The sequence below is a fragment of the Chrysemys picta genome, chromosome 3 (assembly GCF_011386835.1).
Source record: "Chrysemys picta bellii isolate R12L10 chromosome 3, ASM1138683v2, whole genome shotgun sequence".
NCBI lineage: Eukaryota > Metazoa > Chordata > Testudines > Emydidae > Chrysemys > Chrysemys picta.
Genome location: NC_088793.1, coordinates 117,739,175 through 117,760,702, shown reverse-complemented (window position 1 = coordinate 117,760,702; position 21,528 = coordinate 117,739,175). Strand labels below are relative to the sequence as shown.

The window sequence follows — 21,528 nt, the reverse complement described above, 5'->3', positions numbered from 1 at the left end:
TGACCCGATATAACACAAATTCGGATATAATGCGGTAAAGCAGCTCCATGGGGGGCGGGGCTGCACACTCCAGTGGATCAAAGCAAGTTCAATATAACGCGGTTTCACCTATAACGCGGTAAGATTTTTTGGCTCCCGAGGACAGTGTTATATCGGGGTAGAGGTGTACTGAGTATAATGCAGGTCAAGCCTTACGTATCTCAGATTGGGCACCAAAAATTAGTGGATGCTTTTGACTTTAATCTCTCTGTGCCTCGGCTCCTCCCCATCTCACAGGGTGTTGTGAAAATAAATTTAATATTTGTGAAGCAGTCAGATCCTATATTGATAAGCATCATAGAAAAGCCAATAAAGAAATTAATTTTGTATTCAGAGCAGAGTCTGAATAGGACATGGGACCATATACTGCACAATGAGGATAAAACAAAATACTGAATAGCGTCTCACTAAATGAGCACTGTCCATCTTGTGCTCTGAATAAATCAGGGGTCTTGTGAGAAAAAATAGTATCTGATCATGTAATTAAAGTCTGTGTCATAATACATACTCACAAAGGGTCTGTATTAAGGTTGTATAGGCAACTTTTATTCTGGCATTTCCTAACTTTTGAGTGCTTGACTTTGCAACCATCAAGTTCTTTTAAGATATTTTTGTGTGTTTAAAATATATACATAATGAATACTCCCTCCTGTTTGGTATTTTAACAAGTTGCATCATGAAGAATTATGTTAATTTCTGCTGAACCTGTGGTGAAAGCCAACCCAGAATGGTAAATGAGGATAATTTAATGAAACCAGCTCTCATTTTCTGTAAAATAACTTTTGAAAGAGGAATCGCTGGACACGGAGCAGCTTTGTATTTACACAGGTCATAAGGCATGTCAGTTTGGTGATCTGCTCTTAGTAGGAAGTCCTTAATTAGAAAATTCCTAGAGAGAGCTGCAGCTCCCGGTGGGTGCTTATTAAGATCTCAAGACAAAAAGTAGTTAGTAGAAAAGCTTGAGGAATGTACAGAGAACTCAGGTTATGTTATAAGGCAAGAGTGAATTGCTGTTAACATAAAAGAGTGGCAATCAAGATGGGATGCTGGATTTTCAGTGAAAGTCTGTCAGTCCTGTTATTAGTAAGTATCTCTTTAATATTAAAAAAAACTAATTGGCTATATATAAGTATTTTAAGCTTGTTTAAGAGGTTTTTTATTGTTTGCTTACAGTAAATGAACAAGTGAAATGTAAGACCTGTATAAAATATTCAACAACTTTTATAAATAGCCTTTAAAACAATTTAATGTCTTACTGTATTTTTTAAGCAGATTAAGGGAATAGTAGTTTATAATTGTATTTGAAATTGTGCTCTGAATTAGTTTCTGTTTTTTTGGGTGAGGGAGTTCCCTCAACCTTCCCAACTCTTTTCACTTCTGGAAGTCTTTAGTTTTCATTGTTGTTGCCTTTTGCAAATACATACACTTCCATGCTAAATCTTATACCTAAGAACAAGTGTACTATCTGACCTTTATTATGTGATGATATGTCCTCTATTGGGGGACTGTATCCTGCATTTGCCAAAAGATAGACTCAGTCTGATAGGTATTTTCCATTTCTAACTTCTGTGACCTTCTAGAACTATGTTTCATACTGGTATTGAAATACTCCCCAGGTTCTTTTGAAAGAATACCACAAATGATTTAATATACAGTAAAATATCCAAGGTGTCATTAATCACTTAACGGCCCCCCACTTTTTATTGTAGCTGGTGTGGCTGGGATTGAATTTATATCTGTTTATTGACACATTCCACTGGTATGAAGAAGATGATGCTTACCTTTATACACGGGTTATGCTGGGTGTAAGTATGAGTTAGACTGCTAAGCACCTTCTCAAAGGAGAATGTTGCAACATGCATATTTTATTATCAGCCTCTACTTTCACTGATACTGAGTAATTTTTCCAAATGAGAGACTTGCTTTTTAATATGTTTCCTTTCTTCTTTAGCCTACCCCCAAATTTGTAATATAATTTTTTATACCATTATGTGTACAGTCAACACTGGCTTGGGCGAGAGCTTCTGCGACATGCCTTAATTTTAACTGCATGTTAATCCTGCTACCAGTCAGTAGAAACCTTATTTCATTCATAAGGGGAACAAGCATTGTAAGTACAGTTTTTGAAATCCATGTATTATTTTCTCTTATTTCTATAGCTCATCAATGTTATCCAAACCAAAAATTTCAAAGGAATGTAATTGTTAGAAAAACCTGTGCATTTAGTTCTGAGTTATTATTGTTTACACTGTTATTATATGCCCATAATTGAAAGGAGACTAATCATTTGTAGCTTTAGAGGCAATACTATTTAGAGATAGATTCTGCATAATACTGGCGATGCAAAGTGTTGTGCACATAAGCTCAAAGTAAAATGTGACGGTGTAGACAAGAAGTATAGGGGAATTCAACTTGCATTAATGGAGAACATTGCTGTGTATCCATCATGTTACTCCTGTCTAGTGGCAAGATGAAAGCCAAAGTGAGGAACATACAGGTGGAGCCTCATGATTCCAATGAAAGTTGAGATTCTCACATACGCACATGATTCCAGGAGGCAAGGCTTTAAGAAAAAAACCAAACATTTCTAGACTTGCAATAAAATCACAGGAGTTGGCACTACTGTAACAATGTGCACACTCTTTATGCACTACATAAGAACTTACACCATCAAGACCTTACTCAATAATTGGTTTCCACTGGATTTCTGCCATTAAACCCCCAAGTGTACTGAATCCCTGTGAGAAATACTTGAATAAATCATGTCAATATGTAGCATGCAATTGCTTGATTTAAAAATAAATAAATAAAAATAGCTGTTGAACTCACCACCCCACTTTCCCTATGTGTGAGTTGGAAATAGTAAATTGAATTAACTATGTAACTTGTAAAATGAGTTTTGCTTTTTTGCCAAGTGTTGTAGAGGAGCACTGAGGAGACAACTTGACAAAAACCTCACATTTCATAAGATAGTTGCCTATGGAATAGCTGTAAATGCAAGTAAGTTTTCTATTTTTCCTGGTTTGTCTTTCAATTGTCGCTTAGTAATGATATAGTGATTCTACCTAATATTATAATCTCTGTATGCCATCCACCTGTCTCAACAGGTGGGGGAAACTTGATAGGGTCGGACACCCTCTAAGGGACACTAGGTAGCTCCTCCTGCTGGCAGTTTCTGGCACCCATTAGCCAGTTGAGGAGAAACGGGTGCTGATTGCCCAGCATTCCCCAGTTCCCAGGATTTAACCTGGCACAGGGGCCATGAGGAGCATCCTTCAGCACTGATTTCCAGTGCAGTTAAAAGAATAAAATGAACTGGTCCCAGAGGTAAAAGACCTGGGATTTTGGTGATGGGCCTTGGTTTCATGGAATCCTCCTGAAGGCAGAGAGGGTGCTAGAACTCAGAGAGAGCTGAGTCCTGAGGACAGCCTACCCTGAGTTGTGGGTTATAGGGTAAGGTGCTCTGTAGCCCCTGCACTAGAGCCAGTTAAATGCCTGGTATAGGAGAGTATGAGTGATTGGAGAGTAGCGCTCCTCTGCTGTGTTAAAGTCTAATAAAAGTTGTGGCCTGCCGCTTAATTCCATGCATGTGTTTGTCCTCATTTTGCTGTTGTGTCCGCATAAAAAATTCTGATACACTCACTGCTCTAGTATGATTTTCGGCGGCATTTTGGCGGTGACGCCTCTGGATGACGCTGCTTGTCGGCGACTTTCGGCGGTGACGCCTATTGACGTAGCCGCTTGTCGGCGGCATTTCGGCGGATGCTCCTCCGCCGCCACGGTCCTCCGTGGCTCGTCGTCTGGCGCCTGCCAGACGAAAAAGGTTGGGGACCACTGCTCTATAGCTATCCTTTCACTAACCATAATGCTATTAGCTTAATAAGGATTCTGGGGTGAAAGCCTGATCCCACTGAGCTTTCTGAGCCCAATTTCTACCAGTATAGATACATACGCTATATTTCAGATTCAAATAAGGTAGTTTATGTAATCCTCTATCATAATAATTCTTTAGATGTAAACTTGACTGATATTTATTCTTAAGATAATGAATAGAATCTTCAGGGTGTGGGAGATGACAGTCAGAGAAGGCCGTTGGTTTTAGGTTAGACTGATGGACTGACCTGAGTTAAGATGTTCTGGATATATGTTAACTATGCATCTAATAAAGACTATTGTTATGTTACTAGCAATGAATTATCATTAAAACTAGTGGATTACTTGAATATAAAACAACACACCCACTGAAGTCAATGACAAAATTCCTATTCACTTCAATGAGGTCAGGGTTTCACTTTTTTTTTTTTTTAATCTTGGTGGGGGGGGTTTAAAGCAGGAGAAATGAAGGGGTTAATTAACGTTGCTACAGCCACAGCAAATGTTACTATCAGAATTCTGCTCAGAATGTCATGGTTGATCTTGACTCTAATATTCTGATCTTTCTATATGAAGGATCTGCTTTCCCATGCATGTATCTGGCATTAACCTTTCCATGGAGGGAGAGCAGAATATGGAATCAGGATCCTCCATTAAGATCCAAGAGCTGAATTTTATCTTTTGGATGTAATGTTAAAGTAGTCAGAAGGGAAGGGGGAGGAGGTGGAATATGTATCTTCCAGTATATTAGGATGACTTGCTTATCTGTCATGTCCATTCACTTATCAGAGTTCATTTTCAGCATAGAACACATTGCTAGAGAATGGAATATTTTTTTCTTTTAATTAACATATCAACCCAGCACTGTAAATCAACCAACTTCTATTTGGTGTATAATTTCTGTCATACTCCAAAATGTGAGTAAAATTGCACTGTCAATTAAGCCTTTTTTATTTTTGTTTTTTATATTAGTGTAAAAATGTTTGCTAGTGTGTTAAACTGGACATTTTTTGAAATGCAAGGTTATCAGAAAAGTGATTACTTTATAACTTCAGTAATTCTAGAGATTTACACACAACAGCTGATGTCAAGTGCCAGAAAGCCAGTACTTAATCCTGACTATCTATAGGGAGAAACTGATGATGAAATTGAAAAAAGAAAACATCAAAACAAAAGGACATCTGAATAGTGAAACATTACAACTTATAAACTCATGTTTCCCTTTAAAAACAAGTGAGAAAAATATTTTGTTTGGGAAATGCTGAGTTCACGATGATATCCTTTGTGTTAAGAAGGGCCAGAAACTCAGTTGTTTCAAATACAAAATTAAATGCTACAGAAAACTCCCAATACTAAACTTTTAGTCTACATCTGTACATTGTGTGGATAATCACATTTATCTGTTTGCACTATAAGCTGCTACCCTTAAGTATATGGAGTTCCTTGTTATAATATTTAGCAATATTAAGATGATATACAGAGAAAAATGTGAAATATTTCAGGCACAATTGTCAAATTCTTTTTTGTATGCTAAAAAGCATTATAGGTAGTATCTGCATAAACAATCAAGTGCCACACAAGACTGTTGGAAATTTTCTAGTTAGTTGTTCTAACAAGTAAATTTTCTCCTATGGTTTCAAATATGGCAGTAGGAAGCTAAACTAATTTGCAGATCAAATCACTGAGCTTGATATCTACACAATATAAAGTTGTAAATCACTTTTTGTTTAATAATAAAATATCACAAGTATTTGTCTCTGCTTTTTAATTATTATTTTAGTACTTTCACTTAGTAGCATGCTAAAGATAATCAGAGCAATATTATTAATCTTGTCTATTATTTTACTTCTCAAACAGTAGAATAGCTTGGTAGAGATTTTTGTAGTCTTGGGAAAAGTTTGTAGCTAAGTTTCCATACCAATCTTTAATTTTTCATCAGTTCTTATGCAAATTCAACTGTAGGCTTCAAATGGCCAGGTGTAATTAGAGCCTGGTGGAAGTAGGTATGTTGGAAGAAAAAGAGAGAGGAAACAATGTTATCTATAATCAAAGGACATCACTGAAAATTCAATAAAGGGAATTCTGCTTAGTGTGGCTTCCTGCCTTTCTGCATACCTGTCTATGATAAGAGCTGCTTAGGAGTTACTCACCCTCTAATAAATCTTCCCTATAGACCTGTAGAATAAAATCATAGTTTCATACTCTTTCAACTTGATCCACACAGATCATTCAAGATATTCTAATTCAAATGGGATGTTTCAGTCAAAAAATAGTACCTTGAACCTAAAGATCTTTATAAGAGAGGAGCAAATAATGTTTCAGACAATTTCTCACACATTCATTTTCTTCCTCAAAAGAAAGTAAATTTATATATTTACAAATCTTACAGTCCCCCCCTCTCTTTAAAAAAAACCTAAAATCTGAAACTAGAGTGTCATAATATTAGTGCTGGTTTTAAAGGTAACCTACAAAAGAAAAAGAAAGACATTTTATTTTTATTTTTACTTCTTTATGACATAAAGGTAGTCTGAAAGCGTTGGCTTTTTCTGCTTGTCTTTAATATTAAAAACCTACCCCGAATTTTCTAAAATAGCTCTATCTCCAGTCCTAATTTAGTCCTCCAGCAAAAATCAGGGAAGACAAGATTCTATATTCCCAGTATTTCTGAGGACAATATCATACAAAGCTCTCACCATCCCTCACCTTTGTTATACAGCAAAACTTTAAATTGGGAACAAAGTTAATAAAACAAACAAATACAAAAATCCAAAATTGAGAATGTATGGAATTTAATATCAAAATATATCAGATAGTGTGCTGGGCTCGATATGCTTATACATTGGTTGTTTTACAGAGATTCATAATTTAATACATTAAAAGGTATGATTTTGATTTTTCTTGAAGTTCAAAAGGAACAATTCTGTGACAACAGAAAGCAGAGTAGGTGATGCTGCTACAAAACTTAGGGTGAGTTTACTGAAGCATTCACAGGCTTATGCAAGACCACTGACTTAGTGTGGTTACAAAGGACAAGATTTTGACCCTTTGATTTTATAATAGTGGGAATACCAAGATGGTTAATTAGTAGGAATTAACTTCAAAATGATTATTATCCTAGGCAGGCATGCAGAAAAAGAGAGATAAGCACATGCCCTCAGATAAGCACATGCAATTTCTATTTAGTTCAATGAGAGGTGTGTATGCTTCACTGACAGCAGAATTGGCTGAATAAGACTAACTAAATTGACCAGACTTACAAGAAGGTAATTAAATTACATTTCTTTTTGTTCTTTTTTAAACTTATTTTTAAGATGCACTATGGACTCTGCACTCTAATTGCAGCCCTCTTCCTTTTTTGTCCCCCCAATAAAAGCATGTGATTTGAACTCAGTGGTGGACTAGATGAAAAATGTAAAGGCTAGCATACAAATTACTACACTTGCATACCATTTCTAAGGTTCCAGATTTTACTAATAAAAAGGGCTAAATCCTGCAGCCCTTACTCAGGCAAAGCTCCCATTGATGTCAAAGGAAATTTTGCTTGAGTAAGGAATGCAGAATTTCGCCCATAGTATATGTTTACTCATGAGTGGTGGGAAAATACTGGTAAAAACAAATTATAGATGAAGCATTCTAAGCTCTGTACCCATAATGAATAAATTGAGAGCAATAAAAAATGCTCATAAATTTCAGGAATTTGTACAGTGGCTTTTGAAAGTACTTAGCAAATTCCACACACTTTAGATCTAAGGAAACTCCACAAACTGCACTATAGAGATATAAAATGTTTTAGCTAATGGCAAGGTATCTGGTGCCAGACTTTTTACTTTGCTACAACTATTGTGCATTAAAGGAACCACACTGAAAAATGGAATTACAAGTTTGCATTACTCTTGCTAGCCTGCTATAATTCACTTTTAGATTGAATTATTTTTTCTTCTAGTGGCACACAAGAAACTATCAGAAGCACAAATCTAATAAAACTCAGACCAGTACTTAAGATCATAGGAGACCCAGGGAAACCAACATTCTGAATGCATTTGTTTGAATTTTAATATTTTTTCTGTATAGGATTATATTTTGTATGTTAACATCTTGCACAAAGTAATTTCCAGGAAAGTACAGTCTGGCTCATGCTAGAAGACTTGTGCTATATCTGTCAAGTACAAGTTGGAGTGATTGTCACCCATCAGAAGGAAGAAAATTATAGCTCTAAGTAGATTTCTTAGTAAGGCCCCCAAAACATGAGTCTGGTAGGATGTGTTTGCATTGGGAATAGAACTGTGATTATGGTAGAAGAAAAGAACAATGTGCTGCTGATACCAAATAACATTTTTACAATGATTAGAGCAAAATGTCTTAGATAAACTATAGTGGAAATTTGATGTTTTCTTTTTCACAGAAGAGGTACAACAGTGGGAGCTGCAATGTAGGCTTTCCCCATGCTGTCCTAACTGAACCTGACACTGAAGGACTCACTTATTGGGAGGAAGAGGTTATGACTATTCAATCCTGGGGTTCCCTTTTGAGATTGCCCATTGCGTTTGTCGTAGTTTTGTGATGTGGTAGTTTCTTTGTCCAACAGGAATTAAGACCTCTGAAAACATGTCATCATGGCCACCTATTAGGAGGCACCAATTATGTGTTACGTCTGACATTAATAAAATTTGCATATGTGCTGTTGAAGTGAAAGGCTCCATAAACATTTTAGCAAGAGAATGTGCCTAATTTTGAGTGAAACCAATCAATTTTATGGTATATCATTCCTATTTTCAAGAGCACACCTTTCCATGGCACCAAAAGCTAAAGGGCAGTACATTTGGGAACACAAGAAATGATATCATCGGGACCATAAACATGGGACAATTATGTTGAAGCTATTATTCCATTTTATACTTGAACATAACGGGTTGCCATGTATTACACACTGACAAAAGTCTATTTTTGTTGTTGATTACTGTGTAAAGATCGTAATCCACACAGAGACTTTTTAAATGTTTCATGTCATAGTTAATAAAATTGATGCTGGCATGTGTAAATGTACAACTTTAACTTCAGTTTGTATAACTCTCTCTTTCAAACAGTCATCCATATTGTTGCACATCTGGTCAACATAGAGCGATATCATATAAGTCAATCGAAGGAAGCAGAGGGGTTGCAGAATAAACTTTCTGGCATTGGCAAAACACCAAATGAAAGCTACTTGAACCCAATTAGAAACTATGAAGTGGTAAGTTGTCATTAGGTACTTGCTGGCTTTCCTCATCTGAAAAATTGTCCTCTGCAGGTTCTTTTGTTGATAAAACTATATTTCAATACCTTTTAAGCCGAGCTAGGAGATGCTGTCAAAGATTAACCTGAATTTCAGCTGAAAACAATAGCTAAAAAAATGCAATTTTCAGGTTTTCCAGCTCAGAGAAATGTGTTTACTATTTTAATTAGTTTAGGAAGGAGATAAGTGGGGTGTGGATGAGGAGTATTATGATTAGTTAAAAATTTATTAAACCTGTAAGCTATTGATATATGAAATATGGCTAACAACCTCTGACTAGAAAAAGAGAGAACAATATTTTAAATTTAAAAAAACAATAATAGTACATAACGAAACTTCTTTCACAGCTGGTGTTAGGCTCTGACAGTGGTTTTGCAAGGTTTCCTTAATTTGGGGCTAGCTTCTACTGTTTGTTAATTGATGTACATTGGGAGTAACTTCATTGACTCTGGTGGACTTACTCTTGATTTTATAACAGTGTAAACAACAATAGATTTTTTTTCCTCAGTGAGTGCACGCTGCAGTTAGTTGATTTTATTTTTATAGTTATTGCATTATACCATAGTTAACACTGGTGTTATTTGCTTGCTTGTGTATAATGTCACATACTTCAAATATAATGAGAATTATAGGTGCTAAGTAGAGAGCCAGGAATAGGAAAATAGGCATCTGGATTGAAGTGGAAGGGCAAGCATAAATCTGTGTATTTGCATTGTTTTGCAAGTGTAAAGTTATGATATTATTGTATTAATTATTTTTCAACTGACAAAGTGACTATTTCATCTGCTAAAAAAAAAAATCAAATCTCATACACATCAAGCAAATAAACGAACTACTCCACTAGCATCAAAGGCCTGAATATACATGGCCTTGACCTCAAAGTTGGCAATCTGGGCAGGTCCCTCAGACCCACGGGGAAAGCAAATTCTAGAGTTTAGAGCCCTTGCTGGGATACTCTACCCACAGTCACCAGATGCACATGTGATGTGTTCACCACTGATTGAAGAGGAAGAGTTTGTAGGTTTTAGAGGGGGCCCAACACCCTTTGGTGGTTTACTCCCATTTTTCTGAGGTAAGCCTACTCTCCCAAACACCTGGAAGTAAATTTCCTGATGTCCTTTCCAAACCTCTCAAATAATAATATACTTGCCTGGCAATTACATGGGAACTAAATATACGTAGCCTATATTTTAACCTTTTGATAATTATTTTTACATTTATTTTATTGCCCACTTGCATCTGTCTCTACATTCTGAATAAGTCTGTCTTTCTGAATAAATTCAAACAAAGGATTTCTTCCACCTTTACAGAAGAAAGTTCTGAGAGCAGTAATTCAAGTATTCTTTTCAGTTTAGTTATGCCTCTGCAGTAGCAGCTTACGAAGAGTCTTTGACATTTTTCATTGTTTCATCTCAACATTCAAACTAGCCAGTGTAGTGTAAATGGTCAAAATGTCACCTAGATCAATCCTGTTCACATGTAATAGGATTTGAACATATTCATCACAGGCACTAGTTTGAAAATATACTCTGTGCTGCCAAGTGTGAACATCTGAGAGTAGTTCAACTCTAAAAATGGCACTGTGGAACTTATGACCTCTCCAGCACTTCCATATCAAATAAGTTCACTTTACAAGTAAAAATATGTTTTTTCTAATTCTAACCCTACAAAGCCAACTCGGGATCTGGAAGTCAAGCTGGGTTCTTTCATTCTTGTGCATCATCCACAGTAATCTAGGGTCTGCAGGCCATGTTAGGCCTTCAGTTACACTGTATAAAAATGGTTTCTTATCTTGCAGTATCTGTTGTTCTTTGAGATGTGTTGTGCGTATACATATTCCACTGTAGATGTGTGTGTGTGCGCACCAGTGCACTCAAGTTGGATATGCCAGCAGTAACACTAGGTGGCACATGCACCATTGCTCTCTTCATGCTTTCAGGCCAGGGCATAAAATGGGCATCTTTGCCACTTCCCTCTCCATTCCTTCACACAGCTATAATAAATTCCAAAGTAGAGGGAAGGTGGGAGGTCGTGAAATATATATGTGCACAACACATCTCAAAGAACAACAATTACTGCAAGGTAAATAACCTTTTTTTCTCCTTTAAGAGATTATGCATATATACATTCCACTGTAGGTGACTCCCCAGCAGTTCCTTTGCAGGTAGAGAGACTTTGGATCATCTGAAGAGGTATTGTAACACCAACTTGCCAAAGCTGGCATCGTCAAGAGAGGTCTGAATGATGGCATAATGAGTAGAGAAAGTATGCACAGGCCACGCTGCTGCCTTGCATATATGACCTATTGGGACATTACTCAGAAATGCTGTGTCACAGAGGAGACCAGCGTATTGAGCAGGGCCACCCCTGTTGGCCCAATGTGGAGCTGGTCACACGATCGTCGGGATTCTCTGTTGGGTCAAACAATTGTGATGGGGGGACTCTGGGCCCCTGGTGGGGCCAAGTAACTAAGCAGTCCATAGTCCATGGAGTGGGGGAAAGCAAATGCTCAGTCTCTAGCCTCCTGAACCTCCTGGCTGGGGCAAACAATAGTAGTTGAGGGCTCTGACTCTCTGGGCAGTGCAGACCAAGCAAACAGTCAGTAGCCCCTGGGACGGGGCAGAGCAAACACTCAGTCTCTAGCTAGGACCCTCGGTGGCCATTCATAGTGGCAGTGCAGGGGACGGGGGGCAGAGGAACTCAGGCCCACCCTATTCCAGTGGGTTCTGACCCAGGCTCTAGGAAGCCAGAAAATTCCTTGTTAAGCATTGGCTTCTAATACATAAGGCCCATCTCAGGCATCTCCTTGGCTGGCAGTAGTTCAGCATCCCAGTTAGTCTCCTCTGCCAGCCCCAACTGAGCTGGGCTGCCTCCTTTTATCTGTCTCTTCCACCTGGAGCATGTGCAGCAGGCGTGAGGGGTGAGGTCCCCCGGGCCCACAGTGATTGGTCTGGCCCCGCTGGCCCCAGTGTGGTGTTGGTACACCCTGTCACATGCTGATATAGTCGAGTGAGCTTTGGCAGAGGGAGCAGTTATTCTTAATGGAGGAGAGACTTTAGTAAGGTTGTAACAGAGCTTGGTATAGGGCATGGCTACATTTGCAGATGTAGAGTGCTGTGAGTTAAACCTGCTAGAGTGCAGTAGGGAAAGCACTGCAGTCTGTCCACACTGACAGCTGCAAGCGCACTGGCGTGGCCCCATTTGCGGCACTTGCAGCGGCATTGGGAGCGGTGCATTATGGGCAGCTATCCCAGCATGCAAGTGACTGCAACGTGCTTTTCAAATGGGGGTGGGGTGGGGTGGAGTGTGACAGGGAGTGTGTCGTGTGGGGGGGGGGGGAGAGAGAGTGGGTTTTTGGAGTGCTGAGAGTGTGTCAGCATGCTGCCTTGTAAGTTCAGACCCCACTTCCCCGCCTCTCTCTCACTCACTCAAAGCAAACAGTAAATGTTTGCTTTTTTTGGAGCTGATAAGCAGCCAGCTTCTCCGAAACGGAGCTTTGAAAGGGCATTTCCGCATTCCTGCAGCCGATTTCACAACAATGACAAGGGTGGCCACTTGATTTAAGGGGATTATGGGACGTTTCCGGAGGCTGATCACAGTGCAGTAACGCAACACCTTGTTCACATTGGCGCCACGGCACTCCAGTGGGGGCGCCACAAACGTTATTCCACTCGCCGAGGTGGAGTACCAGCAGCGCTGTAGCTACGGAGTCAGAACGCTGTAAGTGCCTTGCCAGTGTGGACGGGGAGTAAGCTAGGGCGCCCGGGGCTGCTTTATTGTGCTGTAACTCGCAAGTGTAGCCAAGGCCATAGTCAGAGACCCAGTGTGAGATTCACTGAGATGACACTGCATAGCTTACAAAGAGCTGGGATGAAGGATCTAGTGCAGTCCAAGTAAAAAGCCATGGCTCAATGAACATCCAAGTTATGGAGAGCCTCCTCAGCCTTAGATACATGGGGTCTGGAGAAAAAACACCATAAGATTAATTGTTTTATTTAGGTGGAAAGCTGATAGTACCTTGGGTATAAATTTAGGATGTGGCCTAGAAGAGACACCTTGTCCTTATAAAAGACAGTAAAAGGAGGGTAAGCTAAAAGAGGTTGAAGCTCTTAAACCCTACTGATGCAAATAATTGCCACCAAAAACTCAATCTTCATATACAATAAAGATAATGAAGTCATATCCATAGATTGGAGGGAGGTCCTATCAGTTTGGAAAGCACTAGATTCAAATCCCAAATAGGTACGGGATAAGACACAGGAGAATAAACCTTGACCGGGCCCTTCAGAAACTGAGAAACAAGTGGAAGTCTTTAAATCATGATTTGAGGACTTCAGTAACTCAGCCAGAGGTTGGGGTCTATTATGGGAGTGGGTGGGTGAGATTCTGTGGCCTGAAATGTGCAGAAGGTCAGACAAGATGATCATGATGGCCCTTACTGACTTTAAAGTCTGACTCTATGAGAAAAAATGGGAAAATTGTCTATTGGCAGATGTAATGTAGGAATAGAAGCCAGGTGAACTCTCACAGAACTATTTGAAAGGCCTGATGATTTGAGATGGAAAAGATAATCCAATATATGTGACTTCTGTGTGATGGGGAAATAAATGATGTGAGCATGCCCAAATCGAAAATCTCTTACACCTTGCTGCGTATGTGACTTTAGTGGATTCTGTTCTGCTGTTCACTAAGACGGCCCAAACCTCTCAGGAGCACAGTTTCTCTTGAATATTTAACCAGAGATCATCCACACCATAAGATGGAGAGATTCGAGGTTCAGATGTAGAGACTTGCCCTAGTTTTGGGACAGAAGATCCCTGACCAGCAGTAGAATTATCGGCGACCTGATGGAAAGCTGATACAGATCTATGAACCAATACTATCTTAGCCGCACTAGTGCAATGAGGATTAGTGATGCTCTATTTTGTTTTAGCTTCCTCAGGACCCTCGAAATGAAATGATCAGAAGGGAATGCATGTAGAAGATGACTGAATCAGGGAAGAAGAAAAGCATCTATGATGGAACTGGGGTTGCGACCCACCTTTGGGCAAAATCTCATGCACTTGTTGTTGAGATTTGTTGTGAATAATTCTATTAGTGGGTACCCCCAGTGGTGAAAAACCTGAAGGATAACATCCATTCTGATCAACCACTCATGTTAGTCTATGAAAACCCTACTGAGAGAATTCAGGACAGTGTTTCTCACTCCTGGAAAATGGAAGGCCTTCAAAGAAACTTAGTGTTGAATACATAGATTCCGCAGGAGGATAGCCTCCTGACACAACTGAGATGACCTTGTCGCTCCCAGCTTGTTCATGTAAAACATAGCAGTCGTATTGTCCGTGAGAACTTGAATCACCAATTCTTGATGTGGGCATAAATATTTTGCCAGCCCAATGTAGGGCCCTGAGCTCCAGCATGTTTATATGGAGGAAAATTTCCTGAGGTGAGCTTGAGCCTGAAGTTGACCAAGATGGGCCCCGCAGCCTTTGACAGATGCATCTGTAACCAGAGACATAATCAGTTCTGGGGACAGAAATGGAACTCACTTGTATACATTCTGCCAATCCATTCACCAATCCAGAGACTGAAGCACTTGCACGGATACACAAATCTGCATGTCCAGCAGATGCCTAGAAGGTCAATATACAAATGAAGCCAAGACTACAGTCAACAGAGGTGAAGTCTGGCATGCAGAGTTAATCATGTGCATGAGGCATGTGGCTGAGACTTGCACTGTCATTGTTGGATTGAACTTGAGAATTTTTAAAAAGAAGGCTATAGATTGGAAGACTTCCTGTGGAAGATAGCCATGTCTGTTCTGGTGTTGAGGTCTGCTCCTATAAAAGTTATGTGCTGAGTTGGTTGTAGCTGTGATTTGTCCAAACTTATTTTCAGACCTTGATGGAAGAACACGTGCCTGATGACTATGACACTGTTTTGGACATGATCCCTTGATGCTGCTTGATCCAACCAATCGTCCTTGTAAGGAAATATTTAAATGTCCAGATAATGAAGGTGGGCTTCTACCACCACCATGAACTTGGTGAAAATGCTCGGAGATGATGACAGGCCAAAAGGAAGCACTGTGCACAGGCAGTGGTTGATGGCTATCAGAAATTGAAGGTACTTCCTGTGGGAAGGATGTATCGCCACGTGGACATATACATTTGTAAATTGAGGGCAGCATTCCAGTCTTCAAGGAAGGGATAATATAAGCAAGGGTGACCATGCTGAACTTGATTTTCTCGATGAATTTGTTCAGCTTTCTTAGATGTAGAATGGGGCAGAGGCCACTAGATTTCTTTGGGACCAGAAAGGAGCACGAATAAAATCCTCCTGGATCCTCTATCATGCCCAACTCTATCATGCCCAACCCATAGTTCTTAAAGTAACATGATCTCATAAGAAGACTCTCTGAAAAGGGATGGGGAGAATGGGTTGGGGAAAGGAAGGGAGATGAACTGGATTACATATCCAGTGTACTGAGTACCTATTTGTCCAACATAATCTTCTGCCATGTACAATACAAAAGGGACTGTTGTGATCCCGAAAGGAGGAGATATAATTGTTGTGCTGTCCTGTCCTCAATTAAAGATTCAAAATGACTGCTTTGAGGTAGAAGATGTCTGGTGAGAAGGGCCCATTGTCATGGAAGATGGCAGGTAACATCAAGAAGGTCTTGATCTTCTGTCTACTGGGGTCTCTGATGGAACAATGGTCTCAGGTAGTGTTGTGGTTTAAATTGCTTCATTTTAGTAGAAGAAATGTAGACTCCCAGTGAGCAAAGTGTTGCACGAGAGTCTTTCAGTGTGTGCATAGCATCATCCATCCTGGCAGAGAACAGCTTAGAGCCCTGAAAGGGTAAATCCTCAATTGTAGTCTGCAGCTCTTTTGGAATTCTGGAAGCCTGCAGTCAGAATGAATGTCTCATGGAGACAGCAGTGGCAACAGAACGTGAGGCTGTCAGGGGCATCTATTGCTGCCTGAAATGATGTAAGTTAAAGTGAAATAAGAACAAAGCAGATCCATGCTTCTTACAGTCCGTAGGCCACTGAGCACCCCTCATTTATCTCCCTCAAAATGATTGTGGATTTTTTTCAGTGCTGTTCTGGTTATTACCTCTTTTTTTACCTACTCTTAACTCTAATAATTTATTCTCTCTTTTCTGAGGCAACAAAAATAGATGCAAGAACTAGCAGGATTATGTAATTTCCTCCTATCAATTGTTGAAACAGACAAATTGCAGTTAATATTTACATTCATGTCTGGAATAAACCTATATGGATAACAGAACAAATAATCTTTTTTCATGCAGCTTCTAATCTTTTTGCCTTGTCTGGTTTGTTGCTTACGTTCATTCTTATACTGAAGCTGCATCTTTGATTTAGTCTCTGTACATAATAATTTATTCTTATTTTAGAACACAACAACACAGATACTAACTACCATAGCTGGAGTAACTGGTGTCATAATCACTGTGGCTTTCATTCTGATCATGACTTCATCCACAGAGATCATCAGAAGATCATTCTATGAGGTGTTCTGGTATACCCATCACCTATTCATGGTTTTCTTTATTGGTCTGGTTATCCATGGTATGGGGTGAGTATATAAACATATGATATGCCTGGTATGAGGTGATTATATATGATGATATCAACACTTTAGGATCACACATGATTCAAACCTACGCTAGTGAGTGTGAGTGGGGAATTTGGGGTGATTTAGGCAGCAGACAAGCAGCAGTTTTGTGGATCACAGGGGTGCTTAAAAACAGGACTTTGGCACCTAAGCACCCGAGTGGATAGAACCAAGAGGCCTCCTTATTTTTGGTCCCTTAATTCATCATGGACAAAGTGTAATACCATTACTCAAACTGATGATTGCTATTATTAATATTATTACTTCATGTTATTTATTTGTATTATCATGGCGCCTAGGAGTGCTAGTCATGGACCAGGACTCCATCATGTTAGGTGCTGTACAAATACTTTACGAAATGACTGTCCTTGCCCCTAAGTACAAACCAAGAAACAACAGATGGATACAGACAAACTGGTGGGGGAGCCCAAGAAAACAATGAGACAAAATTGGTTAGCATGACAGGCAATGGATTAATACATTACTCCACAAGTAGTCCCACTGACTTCAATCCACTCCTATTCAAATATCCGTAGTGTAAACTGCACTTCAGCATTCTTAAGAATGCCACACTGTGATCCCAAAAAGGACCCCTGAGAAAATAATAATAAAGTGCTGAATCATCAGTTTGTGATTTAGCTCATAGATAGGGGCAGTTTGGGAGGGAGACTGACTCAGGGAGTTCAGTCTTCCTCCTACTCTCCTTGTTGCTCCTGGACATGAGTAACTGGGGATTGTCTGAACTGATTGAACTGTCTGGGGATTGGTCCTGCTTTGAGCAGGGGGTTGGACTAGATGACCTCCTGAGGTCCCTACCAACCCTGATATTCTATGATTCTATGATTCTTAAACTGCATCAAATGTCACAGGTACACTTCCCGGTCCGCAGCATAGCTACTCAACTGGACACACTTGGGAGGTGTGGGGAGGAAGAGCCAAGGCTCTGCCTACTCCCCACCCCCTCTTGCTTCTTCCTGTTCACCCGAGAGCGGGAGAGATGTAGTGGCTCTATGGAGCCCCCTCTTTACAGGAAGTGTGGCACACTGGCACAATGGAGTCAGGAAGCACCTTTTATCCCCGCTAATCCCTTGCACTAGTGCACAGGACAGACCATGATCTGGCTTCAAATAAATCTGAAAGGGATAAAGAAGGGCAACAATATGACCTAGTCCCATTATCCCCTCTTCTTCATCCACAATCAGCACCAGCTGTAGTACATTTTTAAACTCAATAGTTGAGAAGGGTATGTTCAAGGAAATTTACTTCATTGTAAATTCTCTAGTGTAAAGAAGTTAGAATTTAAATATGTTAACAAAAAACCACACATCTCATTAAGGCTCTTCACAATTATTTGGTGCTCTTTAAATATGTTTCTTAAAGCTGCAAAGAAAAGAAAGTGACTATTATTTTATTTTTCTGAGCAACACCAGCTGTTCACATATAGAGGAGGACAAGGTCTCTGCTCCAATTAGCTTACTTTCTGACTCAATCCACAGATGAGAGAGCTATCCATGTTACATGTACTGATTCTCCAAACTGCCAGTGGTGTTGCTACATACTTATAGCATAGCATACCCACTACACTTGGTGGGTTGACAATGAAAAACCTAAAAACCTTGTGGAAGAAGTATGGTTGAAACAATCTGAAAGAACAACATTAAGACAACAAACCAGCTGCCATATTTTCAGATATTTCCATTTCTGCATTCAGTACAGTATTTGTTAACATACTAGTATATCAAAACAACAAAAGAGACGATATCAACTGTATATCTTTTTTTTTATGTGTTAAGTCAGCTCATCCGAGGTCAGACACCACAGAGTCTGTTGCTGCACAATGTCACTTATTGTAAAGATCACTACTCAGAATGGGAGAAAGCCACTCAGTGTCCTTTGCCCCTATTTTCTGGCAGTGAACCTGTGGTAAGAATGAAGCTCATGTCTTCTTTATATTTATGTCCTTTCTTGAGGAAACAGAATGGCACTGGCTAGAGCAGTGACCTGGACTCAGGATGCTGGAGTTCTATTCCTGAGTCTGCTGCTGGCCTGTAGGGTGACCTCAGACAAGTAAGTGCACTTTTCTGTGCCTTGGTCTCCCCCTCTAAAATATGAGGATAATGATGCTTACCTCCTTTGTAAAGCGCATTAGCATCTACAGATGAAAAATGCTAGGTATCATTATTCCTTAATAATTGTTTTTGGTATAGTCCTTTTTAGTCAGGCAACTCCCAGTGAAGACTGTGGATTTCAGAATCAAGCCTTCTGTATATAAACCCATTATTTACAGCATTTTTGTTATTGTTTGTTTATTATTTACTCAGTATAAAGAATGTGCTTGATGTGTACATTACACAAATATAAAGAGTACGGCTGTCGATTAATCGCAGCTGACTCATGCAATTAACTCAAAAAATAAATTGTGATTAAAAAAATCCTACTTCTTGTTCAGCCAATTGCTAAGACAAACAAGTTTGTTTATATTTACCGGAGAGAATGTTGCCCGCTTCTTATTTACAATGTCACCTGAAAGAGAGAACAGGCGTTCGTATGGCACTTTTGTAGCTGGTGTTGCAAGGTACTTACGTGCCAAATATGCTAAACATTCGTATGCCCCTTCATGCTTCGGACACCATTCCAAGGACATGCTTCCATGCTGATGACGCTTGTTAAAAAAAGAATGCGTTAATTAAATTTGTGACTCAACTGCTTGGGAGAGAATTGTATGTCTCCTGCTCTCTTTTACCTGCATTCTGCCATATATTTCATGTTATAACAGTCTTGAATGATGACCCAGCACATGTTGTTCGTTTTAAGAACACTTTCACTGCAGAGTTGACAAAACGCAAAGAATATACCAATGTGAGATTTCTAAAGATAGCTACAGCACTCGACCCAAGATTTAAGAATCTGAAGTGCCGTCCAAAATCTGAGAGGGACGGGGTGTGGAGCGTGCTTTCAGAAGTCTTAAAAGAGCAACTCCCTGATGTGGAAACTATAGAACCCAAACCACCAAAAAAGAAAATCAACCTTCTGCGGGTGGCATCTGATTCAGATGATGAAAATGAACATGCGTCGGTCCTCACTGCTTTGGATCATTATCGAACAGAACCCGTCACCAATATGGATGCAAGTCATCTGGAATGGTGGTTGAAGCATGAAGGGACATATGAATCTTTAGTACATCTAGCACGTAAATATCTTGCGACGCCGGCTACAACGGTGCCATGAGAACGCCTGTTCTCACTTTCAGGTGACATTGTAAACAAGAAGCAGGCAGCATTATCACCTGCAAATGTCAACAAACTTGTTTGTCTGAGTGATTGGCTGAACAAGAAGTAGGACTGAGTGGACTTGTAGGCTCTAAAGTTTTACATTATTTTATTTTTGAAAGCAGGTTTTTTTTGTACATAATTCTACATTTGTAAGCTCAACTTTCATGTTAAAGAGATTGCACTATGGTACTTGTATGAGGTTAATTGAAAAATACTATTTCTTTTGTTTTTTACAGTGCAAATATTTATAATCAAAAATAAACATAAAGTGAGCACTGTACACTTTGTATTCTGTGTTGTAATTGAAACCAATATATTTGAAAATTTAAAAAACATCCAAAAATATTTAAATAAGTGACATTCTATTCTTTTTAACAGCATGATTAATCACATGATTAATTTTTTTAATCGCATGATTAATTGCAATTAATTTTTTTAGTCACTTGACAGCCCTAATAAAGAGACCCCATCCCCTAAGAACTTACTTTCTAAAGCAGTAGTTTTCAACCTGAAGTCCACAGACCCCTGGGGATCTGCAGACTATGTCTAAGATTTCCAAAGGATTCTGCACCTCCATTCAAAAAATTAACATTCAATATCTTGTAGTGCTTTTAATGGCTGACATAGATTTTTCTTAAACTATCATTAGCCACTATCCACTATTAATGAGGAAATAAATGCCTCTCTAAAAATTTCAGCTACAGTATTTCCATAAAAATAAATATGCTGTTATGCTCTGTGAATACAGTCAGAAGTTTGCTTCCAACAGCATGGCCTGATATTAACTATGATAAAGCTAACTAATGAACTTATCCTTTTCTCTGTTAGACCTCCTTTGCCAGACTTTCCTGCATACCCAAAACCATAAACTTAAAGTCACATTATATTAAATACATTGTGATAATACCATATGGGCATATAGATTACCTGTAAGAATGTTACTTTACACATCCAGTAATATGCTGTGATATAATATCTGGTAGGTACTTCTGAATTCCGTTCAAAAAAACCACTCAGAGGGTAAAAGCCATGATGACATTTTTGTAATTCTTTGTATTGTATCTGTCAACCCATATGGGCTTGATCTGGCTCCTACTGAAGTCGGTAACACAATTCCCATTAACTTGTATCAGACTTTATATCATCAATCTCTATCTTGAGTCAGTCCAGCGCCATCTCACTTCATTCTAATTATGAGGAGAAATCACCACCTGGGAAAAAATGTAAATTTCCTGATTACCAGGGAAGGACATCTGTCACCTACCAGTCCACCAGTTCTGGAGGATGCTCTGTTATTCTTAACCATCAGAAGACATGTTAAAATGAAAGTGTTTAAAAGCTATTTGCTGATAATCACAGTAGCTCATTTGAAAGCTTTGGCTGAGCTCTTACAAAGGACAATTCCTGTTACATGTTTTTATTTACAAG

The 21,528-nt window shown here is 39.2% G+C and overlaps 1 protein-coding gene across 2 annotated transcripts in view; it reads left to right on the top strand.

Annotated features, from left to right (window-relative positions):
* Positions 1–943: 943 nt before the first annotated feature.
* Positions 944–21,528, top strand: part of NOX3 (NADPH oxidase 3) — a 45,540-nt gene continuing 24,955 nt past the window's right edge. Inside the window, exons 1-7 of one of the 2 annotated variants that reach the window (XM_008177671.4) lie at positions 944–1,122; positions 1,749–1,844; positions 2,039–2,149; positions 2,955–3,039; positions 8,997–9,142; positions 16,608–16,789; positions 18,622–18,751. In XM_008177671.4, the coding sequence (XP_008175893.2) occupies positions 1,078–1,122; positions 1,749–1,844; positions 2,039–2,149; positions 2,955–3,039; positions 8,997–9,142; positions 16,608–16,789; positions 18,622–18,751 (795 nt within the window). In that variant the 5' untranslated portion in view covers positions 944–1,077. The remainder of the gene's footprint in view (positions 1,123–1,748; positions 1,845–2,038; positions 2,150–2,954; positions 3,040–8,996; positions 9,143–16,607; positions 16,790–18,621; positions 18,752–21,528) is intronic. The other variant, XM_024114553.3, reaches the window with a different exon arrangement.